Genomic DNA, 17,343 nt, shown 5'->3' with positions numbered 1-17,343 from the left:
AGACTGCTTAGTGCAGTCGAAATGCGTCGTTTGGGTCATTTCGGTCACAAAAATTTTCTTTTGTATGCACTATATTTTCTCTTGAAAAATAAAAAGAAAAGGAAAATCCAGTCCTGTTGAGCTGGACTTCAGTTTTTCCTATTATCCTTGATGTGAGGCCAGGGTGAGGCCGGTGTCTGAGCCCCAGGTGGATGAGCATAGCGCAACTGGGTGAGCTGGAATTAAGTTTTCATAATAGGGATGAGGAACCACGCAAACCAGGACAGGGATGAGGAGCCATGCAGACAAGGATAGGGATGAGGAACCATGCATACAATGATGGGGATAAGGAGTCATGCATACAAGCATGAGGATAAGGAGCCATGCATACAAGCATGAGGATAAGGAGCCATGCATACAAGGATGGGGATAAGGAGCCATGCATACAAGGATGGGGATAAGGAGCCATGCATACAAGGATAGGGATAAAGAACCATGCATACAATGATGTCGAGTCTATAAGTTATACAGTATGGAGTATCGTGTGAGGCCATTATACTGTTGGAGCATTGTGTGGGGCCATTGTACAATATGGAGCACTATGTGAGGACATTATACAGTATGGAGCACTATGTGAGGCCATTTTATAGTATGGAGCATTGTGTAGGGACATTATACTGCATGGAGCACTATGTGGGGGCCATTACACTGTATGGAGGAATATGTGGAGCCATTATACTTTATGGCGATCTATGTGGAGCCATTGTACGCTATGGAGGATTTTATGTGCCCGTTATACTGTATGGGGGGCTGTGTGGTGATTACAGTTGGAGAATCATACTGTGATGGGGTAACCATTATTTGTTGGGGGAACTGAGGGAGGGGGGTACAGTAGGGTCATCATAATGTGCGTGTGGAGGAGTTCACTGTGGGGGTATCATACTGTGTTTGGGAGTACTTTTATTTGCATCATACTTTATAATCTGTTTTATTCAAGGTTTTTTTTATCCTTTGATATTACATATTTAAATTCGGCCATTGGGCAATATGCTTTTTACTGCTATTACATATTATTCCACTATAATTCCAAAAGTTAATCGTTTTATTTGATAAGCACAAATTTCCTCAATTTTAGACATTTGTTTTAACAAATATCAAGGTTGGCCTGCAACTTTCTGCAAGCTTTTAACTTTGGCCCTCTGTGTATTTGAGCTTGATATCCCTGCCTTAAAGGGTTTGTTCTCATCATGATAAAGGGTTACAATTGAAAAGAGGTTGTAAAAACAAACAACTTTGCAATTGTACTTTTGATTAAAAATCCTCTCCATTCTCAAGAATAGACCTTCACTACAATTGGTGGCTAGTATCTTAAATTGGAGTGCAGTGCTTACAAGCTCCTTGATATTGACTCTATAGCGCGCTAATGTACGAGTTGTCTTTCTAATCTAAAACATCAGTGTATTCAGGGCACTTTGCGAAAAATAAGTGGGTTTTGGATTGCAGTTTGGGTACTCAGTCTTTAAAAGGTTCGCCATCACTGCTATAGAGTCTGCCTATGAGGGGCTGCATTATACTATATAGAGTCTGCCTATGGGGAGTGCATTATACAATATAGAGGTCTATAGGGTGCATTATACTATATAGTTTGCCTATGGGGAATACATTATATTATATAGAATCTGCCTATGGGGAGGGCATTATACAATATAGAGTCTGCCTATGGGGAGCGCATTATACAATATAGAATCTGCCTATGGGGAGGGTATTATACAATACTAGATTAAGGCCCAATGCTATCGCATCGAGAGGATAGTGACACACCTCTTGCCATGTTAACCCTCAATACACACACACCTCCTCAACACACACTCCTCTCACCTTTCACCATCTCCACTCACATCCACTCACTCTTTCACTCCATATACGACCCTTTCTCTCACTCCGTCTCTCATACTCACACTGTCATCGTCGCTGCTCCATGATCCCCGACATCATCTTCCGCCGGCGCCATCCTGGATCCCGACGTTGTCCACGCCGGCGACATGTTCTTGCGGCCATGCCATCTTGAGTATTCTGAAATCCTGCGAGTGGACATTAGTGGAGATAGTGAAAGGTGAGAGGAGTGTGTGTTGAGGAGTGGTGTGTTGAGGGTTAACATGGCAAGAGGTGTGCTGTGACGTCACCAGTTACAACTGGACGGAAGTTGTTACAACCCGGAAGCTGCTTAGCGCATTTATTATAGTAGATTAAGGCCCGATGCTATCGCATCGAGAGGATAGTGACACACCTCTTGCCATGTTAACCCTCAATACACACACACCTCCTCAACACACCACACCGCCTCAACACACACTCCTCTCACCTTTCACCATCTCCACTCACGTCCATTCACTCTTTCACTCCACATACGACCCTTTCTCTCACTCCGTCTCTCATACTCACACCGTCATCGTCGCTGCTCCACGATCCCCGACATCTTCCGCCGGCGCCATCCTGGATCCCGACATTGTCCACGCCGGCGACATGTTCTTGCGGCCATGCCATCTTGAGTATTCTGAAATCCTGCGAGTGGACATTAGTGGCTCACCATTGTCATTTTGAAACACGACTGCTACTTCACTGACAGTGGGAGTATTGTAGCGTCGAGGGTCTTGAGTACGATCTTGTTTAATAGCCATAGTGATGTTTGGCATGACAGTTCCGTTTTGTACATTTTTGATTTTCTTTACATCGTAAGCGTTGTTCGTTTGCGGTAGTGGTATGGAGAATGTAAAGTTGGGCAAATGCGCGTTGCTGGTCATCTGAGGGATGTAGTGTTCCAGTTCTATGATAGATCTGGCCATGTATGCGGAAACAGTATGGGCCATATCCAGGAGGTGGTGAAAAATTTGCACCCATGGAGGCAAAAGCAAAGGAACTGTTAATACTGGGAATATTATCCATGAAATTTTTGCTAAATTCACTTTGCCCTTTCAGCAAACGTGTAAAGACATCAGGATATTGTAGTATGGGTACATGGACTTTACCCTTCTGACAGCAGAGCGTAAAGTTGTTATCAGAAGGTATCTCTGATACAAAATGCAAAGCTTCGCAATGCTCACATACATGGGTCATGTCACCACAGCTGTGTTCGGTAATACTATTTTCATCATTAGTGAAAATGTGAGGTTGTAGTAGAAGTGCATGTCCAACCAATGGGGTGCGCCTAGTTTTGAGACCAACGTATATTTGTCTTGGTTGCACTTTCTGCGGGCTAACTGCAGCTTGTATGTGAAGAAACTGTGCGTTGGTATTGACTAATGGTGGTATTGATAGGGCAGAAACAGATTGCTGATTAGTTATGTCAGTGAACGGCATATAGGATGAAGTGTGGTAGTAACTTGTTCCACATGCTGATGTGGAAGCATCCTGTTGTGAGTCTACTAATAATGATGAGGAAGAAGCCGTCTGTTGTTGGCGGTGATGGCGTGTAGAGGCTTCTTCAGCCAATGTAATAGATTTAGAGTTAGGGGATTCGTGTGTGAGACGACGGCGTTTATAAGCCTTAATCTTGTCAAGTCGATGCTGTTTTTCCTCAGGAGTCTCATTAGCACGGCGTTGTTTTTGTCGTAGTGCTAAAGCTGCTTTCCTTTCACTGGAATTGGCATACTGTGCATCAGTATTGAATGGTGGTATTGATAGGGCAGAAACAGATTGCTGATTAGTTATGTCAGTGAACGGCATATGGGATGAAGTGTAGCAGTAAATTGTTCCACATGCTGATGTGGAAGCATCCTGTTGTGAGTCTAATAATAATGATGAGGAAGAGGCCGTCTGTTGTCGGCGGTGACGGCGTGCAGAGGCTTCTTCAGCCAATCTTATGGATTTAGAGTTAGGGGATTCGTGTGTGAGGCGACGGCGTTTATAAGCCTTAATCTTCTCAAGGCGATGGTGTTTTTCCTCAGGAGTCTCATTAGCACGGCGTTGTTTTTGTCGTAGTGCTAAAGCTGCTTTCCTTTCACTGGCATTGGCATACTTTTTGTTATGACTCATGTTGGCACAGGTAAAGGAGTCTATTTGGCAGTTATCTGGCAGTGAAGAAGGCGTCCTGGAGTCTTGTAGAGTAAACAGATACTAATTGACCCTGTAATTGCCCAGCAGTAGTTATGAAGTGGTAGTGGCAAATTGGCCCTGTAGTTAGACACCGGCAGAGGAGCAAGGCAGCAGTAGTTATGGCGGTAGAGGCAAATTGGCCCTGTAATTAGACACCAGCAGAGGAGCAAGGCAGCAGTAGTTATGGCGGTAGAGGCAAATTGGCCCTGTAATTAGACACCGGCAGAGGAGCAAGGCAGCAGTAGTTATGGCGGTAGAGGCAAATTGGCCCTGTAATTAGACACCGGCAGAGGAGCAAGGCAGCAGTAGTTATGGCGGTAGAGGCAAATTGGCCCTGTAATTAGACACCGGCAGAGGAGCAAGGCAGCAGTAGTTATGGCGGTAGAGGCAAATTGGCCCTGTAATTAGACACCGGCAGAGGAGCAAGGCAGCAGTAGTTATGGCGGTAGAGGCAAATTGGCCCTGTAATTAGACACCGGCAGAGGAGCAAGGCAGCAGTAGTTATGGCGGTAGAGGCAAATTGGCCTTGTAATTAGACACCGGCAGTAAACAGGCAGATGACCAAAGCAGCAGTAGTTATGGCGATAGAGGCAAATTGGCCCTGTAATTAGACACTGGCAGAGGACAAAGGCAGTAGTTATGGCGGTATAGGCAAATTGGTCCTGTAATTAGACACTGGCAGAGGAGCAAGGCAGCAGTAGTTATGGCAGTATAGGCAAATTGGCCCTGTAATTAGACACCGGCAGAGGACAAAGGCAGTAGTTATGGCGGTATAGGCAAATTGGTCCTGTAATTAGACATCGGCAGTAAACAGGCATAGGACCAAGGCAGCAGTAGTTATGGTGGTACAGGCAATGCCAAGCGTCCGCACAGCAAGTCGGCGTGAGGTAAATGACGCAATTTCACGAATGCAAGATGGCGTCGGCGAAATCTCGCGAGATTACGCCGACGCCATTTTGGATCCCGATGTCGCCCACGCCAGCGACATATTCTTGCGGGACGCCATCTTGGATGTCGTGAAGTCCCGCGATATTCAAGATGGCGTCGCCGCAACAACATGTCGCTGGCATGGGCGACATCGGGATCCAAAATGGCGTTGGCGTAATCTCGCGAGATTTCGCCGACGCCATCTTTTTGGATCCCGATGTCGTCCACGCCAGCGACATATTGTTGCGGCAACGCCATCTTGAATCTCGCGGGACTTCACGACATCCAAGATGGCGTCCCGCAAGAACATGTCGGCGGCCTGGAGAACGTCTGGATCCTGGATCGCGGCGGCGGAGGAAGATGTCGGGGCAGCGACGATGACGGTGTGAGTATGAGAAACGGAGTGAGAGAAAGGAACGTATGTGGAGTGAAAGAGTGAGTGGACATGAGTGGAGGTGAAAGGTGAGAGGAGTGTGTGTTGAGGCGGTGTGGTGTGTTGAGGGTTAACATGTGCGTGTGTGTGTGGTGACGTCACCGGTTACAACTGGACGGAAGTTGTTACAACCGGAAGCTGGTTAGGGCATTTATTATTATAGGTAGATTCTGCCTATGGGGGGTGCATTATACAATATAGATTCTGCCTATGGGAGTGCATTATACAGTATAGAGTCTGCCTATAGGGAATGCATTATACAATCTAGAGTTTGCCTATGGGGGGTGCACTATACAATAGAGTCTGCCTATGGTGGGGGGGGTGCATTATACAATATAGATTCTGCCTATGGGGAGTGCATTACACAGTATAGAGTATGCCTATGGGGAATGCATTATACAATATAGAGTTTGCCTATGGGGGGTGCATTATACAATATAGAGTCTGCCTATGGGGGGTGCATTATACAATATAGAATCTGCCTATTGGGAGTGCATTATACTATATAGATTCTGCCTATGGGGGGTGCATTATACTAAATAGTCTGCCTATGGGGGTGCATTATACTATAGTCTGCCTATGGGGGGGTGCATTATGCTATATAGAATCTACCTATGGGGGTGCATAATACAATATAGATTCTGCCTATGGGGGGTGCATTATACAATAGAGTCTGCATATGTGGAGTGTATTATATAGAGTCTGCCTATGGGGCGTGCATTATACAATATAGAGTTTGCCTATGGGGGGTGCATTATACAATATAGAATCTGTCCATGGGGAGTGCATTATACTATATAGAGTCTGCCTTTGGGGAATGCATTATACAACTTAGAGTCTGCCTATGGGTGTGCATTATACTATAGAGGTGTATAATGAGTTCATTATACTATAGAGGCGTATGAGGAGTGCATTATACTACATGGAGGCATATGGGGAGTGCATTATATTATATTGAGGACTATCTGGTGCATTATACTATATGGAGGCAATCTAGGGGGCCATCATTCAGTGTGGAGATTGCAGTGAGAGGCCATCATACAGTGTTAGAGCCATCAAAAAGGGTACTACTAAGGAGTCCGTATACTTTGTGAGTGGTACTATTACAGTGAGGAGGCATTAAACTGTGTATAAGAGAGCAACATATTGTGTATAGGTGAGCTGTACAGGGGCGAGACTCGGACCATTATTAAATGTAAAGTGGGCACTTATTGCTACAGGGGAACTCAGGTTACTGTGACTATCAAAGGGGCACACAGGGCGTTATTACTTTCTAGGGGGCAAAATGTGGGCACTGTTTTCTAGAGCACTTGCACACAGCATTACTATATTTTGGAGGGTTTTACCACCTAGAGAGCACACAGTACCACACAGCAGGTACAGTAATAAGGATACATACCCCAATGCTGGGTCGCTGCTGCCGTATCAGTAGGATAAGGAGTTTGTGCAGGTTGGAAATAGATGGTGACAGTGCTGATAATATGAGACTTGAAATGTGTCATTGTTGTAATCTCTGCAGACGAGTCGTGGCTGGAGAAGTTGTGTCGGTCTGGGCCAGATGGAAAAGACGAGAAAAGTAAACGATTCCATCAGAAAGAAAGTCAGCTGTAAGTCACCATCTATAACTAACTGTGCTGAAATCATGGGCAGACACACCGCATGTGCAGCCGGTGCTCCAGGAGGTCCCTGCAGGGCGGCTAATAATGAGGGCAATCTGGCCTGTTTATCCGGCCCGAGGTTCCAAGGGGCCCCTGGCCAGATTGCCTTCATATGCGGAGGGCAGGGAGAGATCCGTTCTGCCCCCGCTGCCTACAAGAGAAGATGGAAGCGGAGCTGCAGCGATCCGTCCTGCTCCCTGCCCGGCCGCGCTTTCTGTCTCTGTCACAGCAGTCAGTGGCACAGCTGGATGACGTCATGCAGCACCGCAGCTGATGGCTGTGCCAGAGAGGAAGCTGCAGGCAAAGGTGATGCTGTGGGAGAGCGTGCGGTGAGGTGTGTGTGTGTAGGAGAGGGGAATGATGGGGGTGATTGCGGAGAATGCAATAATGGGGTGGTGGAGAGGAGGAAATGATTGAGGTGGGGGGGACAAAGCAATGATTGAGGTGGTGGAATGGGCAGTGATGGGGTGGTAGGGAAAAGGCAATGATTGTGTTGGTAGAAAGGATGATGATGATGGTCATGATGGAAAGGGCAAAAATGGGGTGGGGGGAGGAGGAAATGATGGAGGTCGTGGAATGGGCAATGATGGGGGTGGGGAAAAGGCAATGATGGTGGTAGTGGAAAGGACAATGATGGTGGAAAGGGGGTGATAAGGGAGGAGGAAATGTTGGAGGTGGTGTAATGGGCAATGATGGGTTGGTGGAGGAGAAAGCAAGGATAGATGTGGTGGAAAGCCAAAAAGCAGTAGTGCGCATGCATGTCCTACGCCTTCTGTGGTGCCATGTCTAATCATTGGTGGCAGTGTGCTTTAAATGCCATTTGAAGCTATGCGCCGGATATGAGGGGGAGAGGGCCGCGCGTAGTGCGCCATGCGAGCGTTCAGGGAGAGGCTTGTAACACAAAGCCGGGGCGCATGCGCGCTACTGCTTTTCGGCTTTGCCCGCAGTTGGGCAAAGCATACTGCGCACGCGCAAAATCTGTACGCGATCTCCAATATTCACGGCAAATAATGCGCACAGCAAGCCGAGGACGGGAGGAGTGAAGGAACAGAGGCAACGGCCATCAGACCGGACTGAACAGATTACCATACAGCACGGGACAGATAAAAAAAAAAGGTTTTTATGGGTGATAACATGGGGAGTCAGGGGGTTTCAAAAGTAGTTGTGGAATGCATAGCTGACACCGAATTAACTGTTTTTAGCTGGTAGGCAAAAAAAAAGTGATGACAGATTCCTTTTAAACATAATAAGCAATAACGTTTTCCTCCAATGCTGTAGATAAGCCCCGGAACCGACCTGCAAGTGAAGAAAAATAAGTTTTATTATACTCACCCAGGGGGGCGGTCTGGTCCGATGGGTGTCGCAAGTCCGGGTCCGGCACCTCTCACCTTCTTGCGATTCCGCCCTCCTGCTTGATTCGTGGCTCCCCGGCATTGTGCTCCTGCGCAACCTTATCTGCCCTGTTGAGGGCAGAGCAAAGTACTGCAGTGCACAGACGCTGGGCCTCTCTGACCTTTCCCAGCGCCTGCTCACTGCAGTACTTTGCTCTGCCCTCAACCGGGCAGATAAGTATGCCAGCGCAGGAGCGCAATGTCGGGGAGCCATAAAGCAACCAGGAGGGTGGCATCACAAGAATATGGCACCAGACCCAGACCTGCAACACCCATTGGACCAGACTGCACCCCCCAGGAGAGTATAATAAAACTTATTTTTCTCATCTTTCAGCTTGGATCGGGCGCTTATCTACAGCATTATAGAATGCTGTAGATAAGCTCTGAAAGGCAATGGCCACATCTTATACGACCAAAAAAGGTGACAGGCTCCCTTTAACACAGTCCCTTAGTATATAGTGTACTCCCTTATTATGTATAGCACAGTCCCTTAGTATATAGTGTACTAGCTTATTATGTATAGCGCCATCCCTCAGTATATAGTGTAGTCACTTTTTATGTATAGCACAATCCCTTAGCATATACTGTACTCATGTATGTATAACACCATCCTTAGTTACATAGTTTCCTCTTGTTATATATAACACCGTCCCTTATTACATACCATCCTCTCTAATTATATATGGTGCTGTCCCTTACTATATAGCATCCTCTGCTATTATGTACAGTGCTGTCTCTCACATACTGTATTCTTGTTATTTTTGTTATTCACAGTGCCCTCTTTTATTACATAGTCCGCTTCTTGTTAGATATAAAATGACTGCTGATCGAGGAGCCGGTGACCAGACTACCAGTCCATCAGCTCCTCCATTAGAAAAGAAGCTTTCCCATGCTCCATCAGCCATCATTGCATTATATTTCTAGCAAGAGAGGACTGTATATATATATATACACACACAGAGAGATAGAGAGAGAGAGATAGCTTTGTCGCCATAAAGGGAGGGGGGCCCAGACACATTTCTTGCACAGGGGCCCCAAGCGGTCAGTGTCCGCCCCTGGCTGAAATCTCTTATATGTCCCGTAGGACTAATATCTACAACTGACCGCATGGCGGTAATATCGATGTTGGTCATTGTATAGAGATTGTCAGTAACAGAGCGGTAATCTGTTGAGGTTCTCCTCCACTATTAGGGTGTGTCACCCAGTTGTAATCAAGGTTGCCTGGTTAAGGGCCCACTTAGAAGTTTTGTTCCCCCTGAATCAAAACCCCTAACTACGCCTCTGCTAGCAGCAGTATTTGCGGCGAAAGGTGATCCTACAAAGTATTGATAATTGACATTTCTATAATAATTAGAAAACCATGTATCATTTCCTTTACACTTCACAAATACTTGTTACTTTGTGTTGGTATAGCGCATAAAATCCTAAAAAAAAGACATTTAAGTTTGTGGTATAACATCAATAAATGTGGAAACGTTCACAGGGTATAAATACTCTCAAGGAACATTTCTTTAATTTTGACAATATAAAAAATGCAAAAAATAAAGAAAATTTAAATAAACTGTGTATAAATATATATATTTTTCTTTCAAAAGTAGATAGCACCTTCATGTTCATTAATAAACACCTACCAGACCCAGGATAGTGTAGGTAATAGCAGGCCAATAAATATTTTCATCGCCTAGCTTCTTCCTTATTTTCTTATATTCGTTAATGCAGTCATTTCTATCATCTGTCACTACCATGTCCACACATCCACCTGCCGCTTGCGGGGTCATTGCTGGGAGCTGATTGCAGAATCCTTCTTCAGCCACCACACATTTTTCATCCTCATTCTTCCTACTATTCATCACAGATGCCTTTTCGGGGGCAGATACTTTAGATGTCCCCGTGGCATCACACAAGACGAGGCTGATCAGCTCGTCCGTAACCTTTAGAAGCAATCTGTGTTTGTCGTCTTGTGGGGGGTTTGGCACTAATAATTTGTTAGTGTCACCTCCACAGAACAACTTGATTCTCAAGGCCAGAGCACGGTTTTTGTTTTCTTCTTCGAGGTGTGTATGCAGACACCTTGGGGAAAGGTCAATGTCTTGAAGATCATTAATATTTTCCGATGTCTCTAAACTGCATGACCTTGACTGGTTCTGGTTGGTGTCCTTTTCTGATGGTTTCCTGTCGTCCCTTTCTCTAAGTTGTCTTCTAAGTCCTCCATCTTCGCTACTCGGTTGGGAATCTCCCTCACCAAACGAACGATCGTCGTCTTCGTCCTTCTGTGGGTGAGATTTGTCCACATCATCGAACAACAGATGCGAGATCTGTCCGGGTCTGACGAACATTCCACAGTCTTTCAAACATTCAAAATACCTGATCCCTTCAAACGTTCCATCGTTGTCTCCTTCGGGCTTATCAAGGGCAACTCCCGCCCAATAACCCACTTTAGAGGACATCAACCCTTTATACCTTAAGGTTCCAGTCTTCGAAAGCTTGACCAATACCCGGTCTCCAATCTCGAAGGTGGAGAGAGGATCGTGAACGGTGTCGTCGGCTTTGGATAAGGTCAAAAATGGTTTACAAGGCTTTACCACCTCCGGCGTCCTTCTCGAAGTCTCAAGTGGAGAATCTCCAGTATCAATTGCCTCTACTGGTGGCAGAAGAGTGTCCTCTGTCAGAATGCTGCCATATAGTAAATGGATCTCTTCAATGAGGCTGGCTTCTCTACTACTTTGTAAACTTTCAGGTCCAGATAATAGCATTTCCTCAGGTGGGGTGGGGAAGTCTTCCGTGTCACTGTCCCCACTCATAATGGAGTTTGGGTCTCTTGGGAGAGATAGGAGCTCTTCGCTCTGATACAAGTCATAAGAAAGCTTTTCATCAAGCGGAGAAAAGATTTCTGACAAGGTGTCTTCGTCAGGCTGGAGAACTTCGTCTGTGATGAATATGATGTCTCCCTTACTCCGATGTGGAAAGCTTTTAATCTGATATAAATCTTTTGAAGTTGTAGCATCAGACGGCATCATCTCAATTTTCCTGCAGATTGCACTTTCCGTAACGGATTGTTTTTCATTCGTTTGTGTCACTCTTTGCGGGTCTTTAGTGTCAGATGAACTCATTCCAGCTACATTACCGTCTGCTTTCGGACTCATTGACGTCGACTTGTGTAAGTCGGTAATTCTGACTACAGTGATGTCTTGATTATCAGGTAAATGTTTCACATCGTATGTATGTGTATCGGATTCTGTCAAGTCTTCAGAGGTTGGGAAGGATTCACGCGCCAAAGGGGCCATTTCCGTCTTACTCATTTCCGTCTCTTTCAAGACCAAAAGGACCGGTTTTCTAGAGTTGGTGCATTCTATTGGAGAAGACGTTGACTTGACCCCTTCTTTTGCATATTCTTCATCCGGATTTATCATGTTCCCACCCCACTCCCTGTCTGATGGACCTCCAGGTAGGAACTCTGAAGACTCCATTTCGAACACCTCTGAGTCTCCACTTTCTGTGTCTTCACCACCTTTTCCCCGATCAGAGACAGAGATTGAGCTTTCGGAAATAGTAATGAGTTTAGCGGAAACTTTTTGAAATTCTGCAAAAAAAGGAGATTGTGCGATGTTTTGTGATTTGGATTGTGCAGAGATTCTGTGAGAACGGTGATTGTGAATGGGTTCGGTCACCACGTGGTCATCACTTGCAGCTGCTTGGGTGGTGGGTATTATCTTGGGATCTGAGAATGTAACAAGACGGTTATAAAACATGTGCATAGAGTAAAATGGACCAACACCGCCATATAGGTCTCTGCATATATTTACGTGGCTTAATGAGGTGCCATACTGTGTCCTACAAGCATTATGGCCAATTATCTACTACAAATAGAAAATTAATGGACCCCCCCTTACACATTACACTATTGATATTGGTGGGTTCGGCTGACGTTAATCTATTGTGTATGGGGTCTTAAGATATATACATCTCTGTCAAAAATTGAGACCACTGCACAGTTTTATATAAATCAGCTTCTCTACATGTCTGACAGCAATTCCATTCCAGTGTCAGTTGAATTCCAACCAGAGTACACCTCATTCTACTCAATGTGCTTCTGATTAGGTGATCACCTGAACCAAATCTTATTTAACGAAGGAAAGTATAAAAACCCTGCTGTGGTGTTCACAATCCTCTTGCAATAGGACAAGCTGAATGGCAAAACAAGTGCTAGTAATATCCCAAAAGAAATAGGAATGAAAAAATAACTTTTAGCCATGCCAAAAGAGTTGAAAAGAAAAGTCTTCAGTGAGGAAAAGAAGGGCTCAATTCTGGCTTTACTAGTAGCAGAGGGATACAGTGAGCGTCATTTATGATCCATCCTTAAAATTTCTAAGACAGCAGTACATTACAACAAGGTCAAACAGCACATAGTGGGGACAACAAATCTACAGACCGGCAGAGGGCTAAAACAACTCTCCACTGACTGGCATGACCGTCATCTTATTGGAATATCACTCAGCAACCGCAGGATGACATCAAGTGACCTAAAAAAGGAATGGAAAATGGCAGCTGGGGTGAAGTGCATGGCAAGACCAGTTCGTAACAGGCTCCTAGAGGCAGGGATCAAGTCATGTAAAGGTAGAAAAAAGCCTTTCACCAATGAGAAGCAAAGAAGAGCAAGGCTGAAGTTTGACAAAGACCATAAGGACTGGACCATAGAGGACTGGAGTAAGGTAATCTTCTCTGATGAGTCTAATTTTCAGCTTTGTCCAACACCTTGTCGTCTAATGGTTAGGCTGAGACCTGGAGATGGTACAAGCCAGTGTCTTGCGCCCACTGTGAAATTTGGTGGAGGATCGGTCATGATCTGGGGATGCTTCAGCAAGGCTGGAATTGGGCAGGTTAATCTTTGCGAAGGATGAATGAATCAAGCCGCATACAAGGTTATCCTGGAAAAACAGTTGATTCCTTGTGCTCAGGCAATGTTCCCCAACTCTGAGGACTGGTTTTTCCAGCAGGACAATGCGCCATGCAACACAGCTAGGTCAACCAATGTGTGGATGAAGGACCACCACATCAAATCCCTGTCATGGCCAGACCTGAACCTCATTGAAAACCTCTGGAATGCAACCAAGAGGAAGATGGATAGTCAACAGCCATCAAACAAAGAACTGCTTACATTTTTGTACCAGAAGTGGCATAAGGTCACCCAAAAGCAGTGTGAAAGACTGGTGGAAAGCACGCCAAGACGCATTAAAGCTGTTAGTAAAAATCATGGTTATACCACAAAATATTGATTTCTGAACTCTTCTTGAGTTAAAACATTAGTATTGTTGTTTCTAAATGATTATGAACTTGTTTGCTTAGCATTATTTGAGGTCTGCAAGAACTGCATATTTTTTGTTATTTTGACCATTTCTCATTTTCTGAAAATAAATACAAAATTTAGTGCTTGGAAATTCGAAGACATGTTGTCAGTAGTTTATAGAATAAAAGAGCAATTTACATTTTACTCAAAAATATACCTATAAAGAGAAAAAAAAAATTAGACAAACTGAAAATTTTGTAGTGGTCTCAATTTTTGCTAGAGCACGCACGCGCTCTCTCTCTATTAGATAGATAGATATATATATATAGAGAGATATAGATATATATATAGAGATATATATATATATAGATAGAGATATATATATATAGATATATATATATATACACACTCACTGGCCACTTTATTAGGTACACCATGCTAGTAACGGGTTGGACCCCCTTTTGCCTTCAGAACTGCCTCAATTCTTCGTGGCAGAGATTCAACAAGGTGCTGGAAGCATTCCTCAGAGATTTTGGACCATATTGACATGATGGCATCACACAGTTGGCGCAGATTTGTCGGCTGCACATCCCTGATGCGAATCTCCCGTTCCACCACATCCCAAAGATGCTCTATTGGATTGAGATCTGGTGACTGAGGAGGCCATTTGAGTACAGTGAACTCATTGTCATGTTCAAGAAACCAATCTGAGATGATTCGAGCTTTATGACATGGCGCATTATCCTGCTGAAAGTAGCCATCAGATGCCTGTTCTTAGCTGAGAGGAGTGGTAACCCAGTGTGGTCTTCTGCTGCTGTAGCCCATCTGCCTCAAAGTTCGACGCACTGTGCGTTCAGAGATGCTCTTCTGCCTACCTTGGTTGTAACGGGTGGCAATTTGAGTCACTGTTGCCTTTCTATCAGCTCGAACCAGTATGCCCATTCTCCTCTGACCTCTGGCATCAACAAGGCATTTCCGGCCACAGAACTGCCGCTCACTGGATTTTTTTTCTTTTTCGGACCATTCTCTGTAAACCCTAGAGATGGTTGTGCGTGAAAATCCCAGTAGATCAGCAGTTTCTGAAATACTCAGACCAGCCCTTCTGGCACCAACAATCATGCCACGTTCAAAGGCACTCAAATCATCTTTCTTCCCCATACTGATGCTCGGTTTGAACTGCAGGAGATTGTCTTGACCATGTCTACATGCCTAAATGCACTGAGTTGCCGCCATGTGATTGGCTGATTAGAAATTAAGTCTTAACACACAGTTGGACAGGTGTACCTAATAAAGTGGCCAGTGAGTGCATATATATATATCTATCTCTTACCTTGTGTGAGTTCCTCTGAATTTTCAACATTATCCTGGTCTTTCAAGCTGAGATTATTCCTAGAGGATTAAAAAATAAAAAAAATTATATATATATATATATATATATATATATATATTATTTAAAGCTCAAGTGAGTGTATGTCCGGGATAGGCATCCGCAACGTCGCAGCTACAGCCACAAAATTTGGCAGAGTCACACGTCTGGACCCCCGAGAGTGTCCTAAGCTATGTTGTGAGGTGAAATTTTAACCCCGCGCGTTCCAATTCACCAAACAATTTTGCCCCTATCTACATAATGGGGAAAAAGTGCGTGTATCAAGCCCCGCCTCCTCATTATGTCATAATGATTTCCATGGCGACGCTGATATCATCATAGGTTGCAAGCCCCGCCGCTCATTATGATGTAATAATGGTTGACTATGGGATGGAGGATGTGTGATGGGTATATGGGCACGGGACTATGGGATGGAGGATATGTATGATGGGTATATGGGAACGGGCCTATGGGATCGTGGATATGTATGATGGGTATATGAGCACGGGCCTATGGGATCGTGGATATGTATGATGGGTATATGGGCACGGGACTATGGGATGGAGGATAATTATAATTTGCTATAACTAACCACAGATAGTTACTATGCCCGGGCAGTGCCGGGCTCTTCAGCTAGTGTGTGTATATATATAAAATATTTGCACATCTAAATACCGTAAGCCTCACAAAACTAATCACTGCTGTCTCCAGGAACAAATATTGATATAAGGAAGACAGACACTGGATCATTGTCAACTGGAGCAAGCAACATTGATGTAGCTTAAATATAGTTGTCGACAGACATCCCAGCCTCTCAGTGACAACAATAAGACAGAACACAAAGAAAACGACTTATCAGCTTGATAATACCCGAGCCTTGACTGCTATCATCGTCAAGATTCACATTCTTGCCTGGGCTCTCCCGCAGCGATCTGGTCGGCGTCCTGCCTATGTGGAAATGTGTCCTCATCATTCTTGTTCCCAGAGACTCTCTCTTCCTAATGAGCATATACATGGAGAATAAAACAGTGTGTGAATATCTACAAAAGCATATATCACAGCAGGTATTCATTTTTGATCAGTGGGGGTCTGACTGCAGGACCCCCACCAGTGCAAGCTCAGCTTCGTTCACATTTCCCAACAACTGGTAGCCCCATTCTTAGATTTCAGTGGTGGTCTGGGCCACCTAACACCCAAACAACATGTCAATGCTTTCACCCCTTTGATCATGACCAAGGATCGCTCTGTACTGCTGCTACGTCACAGGTGAGTGGGGTCGCACTGTAACTTGTAGGAAACAGTAACAAGCAAATTGTAAAAAATAGTCCAAATAGATCTACCAGGTTATTGTAAATCGAGTCACGCCATCCCCAGTAGCCACCCATCTTTCCCAGATACAGATATTATTACCACAAACAAGGAAGTAATTACACCGCACACAAGCTCGACCCTAATACAAAGCCTAATACTAAGCGTATGACTGGTACGTACACGAGCGTAGTCCCAATGTCTTACCGTTAAGTGATTGCTCAGGTCTTCTCGCTTATTCTGGAGAGACCCGGTCACTTGCATCTCATATCCTGATGAAGGATGGTCCTCCGCTGTTCCGTCTGCCGTGCACAGAGACACATTACATTGGTTTCTCTCCCTCTGTGCTCCATCACGGTTAATATCTGTATTTATGTAATACAGGAGATGATGAATTACTCATTAATATGGATAAATCTATGACAAACATGGATTTATTAGGGCCATTAGCATGTAAAATGTGTCATGGCTCTGATTGGAGAAGTCTTTTATAGTAACATGGTTTAAGATGGAATATCTGTACCAGTGAAAAAATTTTGACAAGTAATACATGCGCCAACTTAGCCCCCACGGGGGTCGTCATCGAACTTTTTAGTTATATGGGTGGGGATGCATTAGGAATTTTGGATGACAACTCCTATGGGAGCTGTAACTGTGACCATAATGGTTGTCACCCAACTTTCCCAGAAACTTTGCATAAAATGTAACTCAGGTCAAATCTAACACATTCATCCTGAAATACTCTATGCTGCTAAAGTTTATGACCTGGGAAGGTCCCGCCGACCACAGGAAGCAGCAAGGCTCTAGACATTATGTAAAGGCTGCGAATGGAAAGACTCCTGGGACCCCTCACCGATCAGCAGATACAAGTGAATAGGAAACGTGTCGCAGCCCCTTCAATCAGC

General features: G+C 44.7%; 1 protein-coding gene across 1 annotated transcript in view; it reads right to left on the bottom strand.

Annotated features, from left to right (window-relative positions):
- Window positions 1–17,343, bottom strand: part of CCDC187 (coiled-coil domain containing 187) — a 186,210-nt gene that overhangs the window by 10,620 nt on the left and 158,247 nt on the right. The window contains exons 26-29 of the mRNA XM_073541044.1: window positions 16,646–16,803; window positions 16,043–16,128; window positions 15,095–15,153; window positions 10,112–12,198 (exon numbers count right to left, since the gene is read on the bottom strand). Coding sequence (XP_073397145.1) covers window positions 10,112–12,198; window positions 15,095–15,153; window positions 16,043–16,128; window positions 16,646–16,803 — 2,390 coding nt within the window. The remainder of the gene's footprint in view (window positions 1–10,111; window positions 12,199–15,094; window positions 15,154–16,042; window positions 16,129–16,645; window positions 16,804–17,343) is intronic.

Source organism: Dendrobates tinctorius, unplaced genomic scaffold (genome assembly GCF_039654945.1).
Source record: "Dendrobates tinctorius isolate UK_male_01 unplaced genomic scaffold, ASM3965494v1 ptg000120l, whole genome shotgun sequence".
NCBI lineage: Eukaryota > Metazoa > Chordata > Amphibia > Anura > Dendrobatidae > Dendrobates > Dendrobates tinctorius.
The sequence above is the reverse complement of the archived record's forward strand: the minus strand, read 5'-3'. Positions and strand labels throughout refer to the sequence as shown.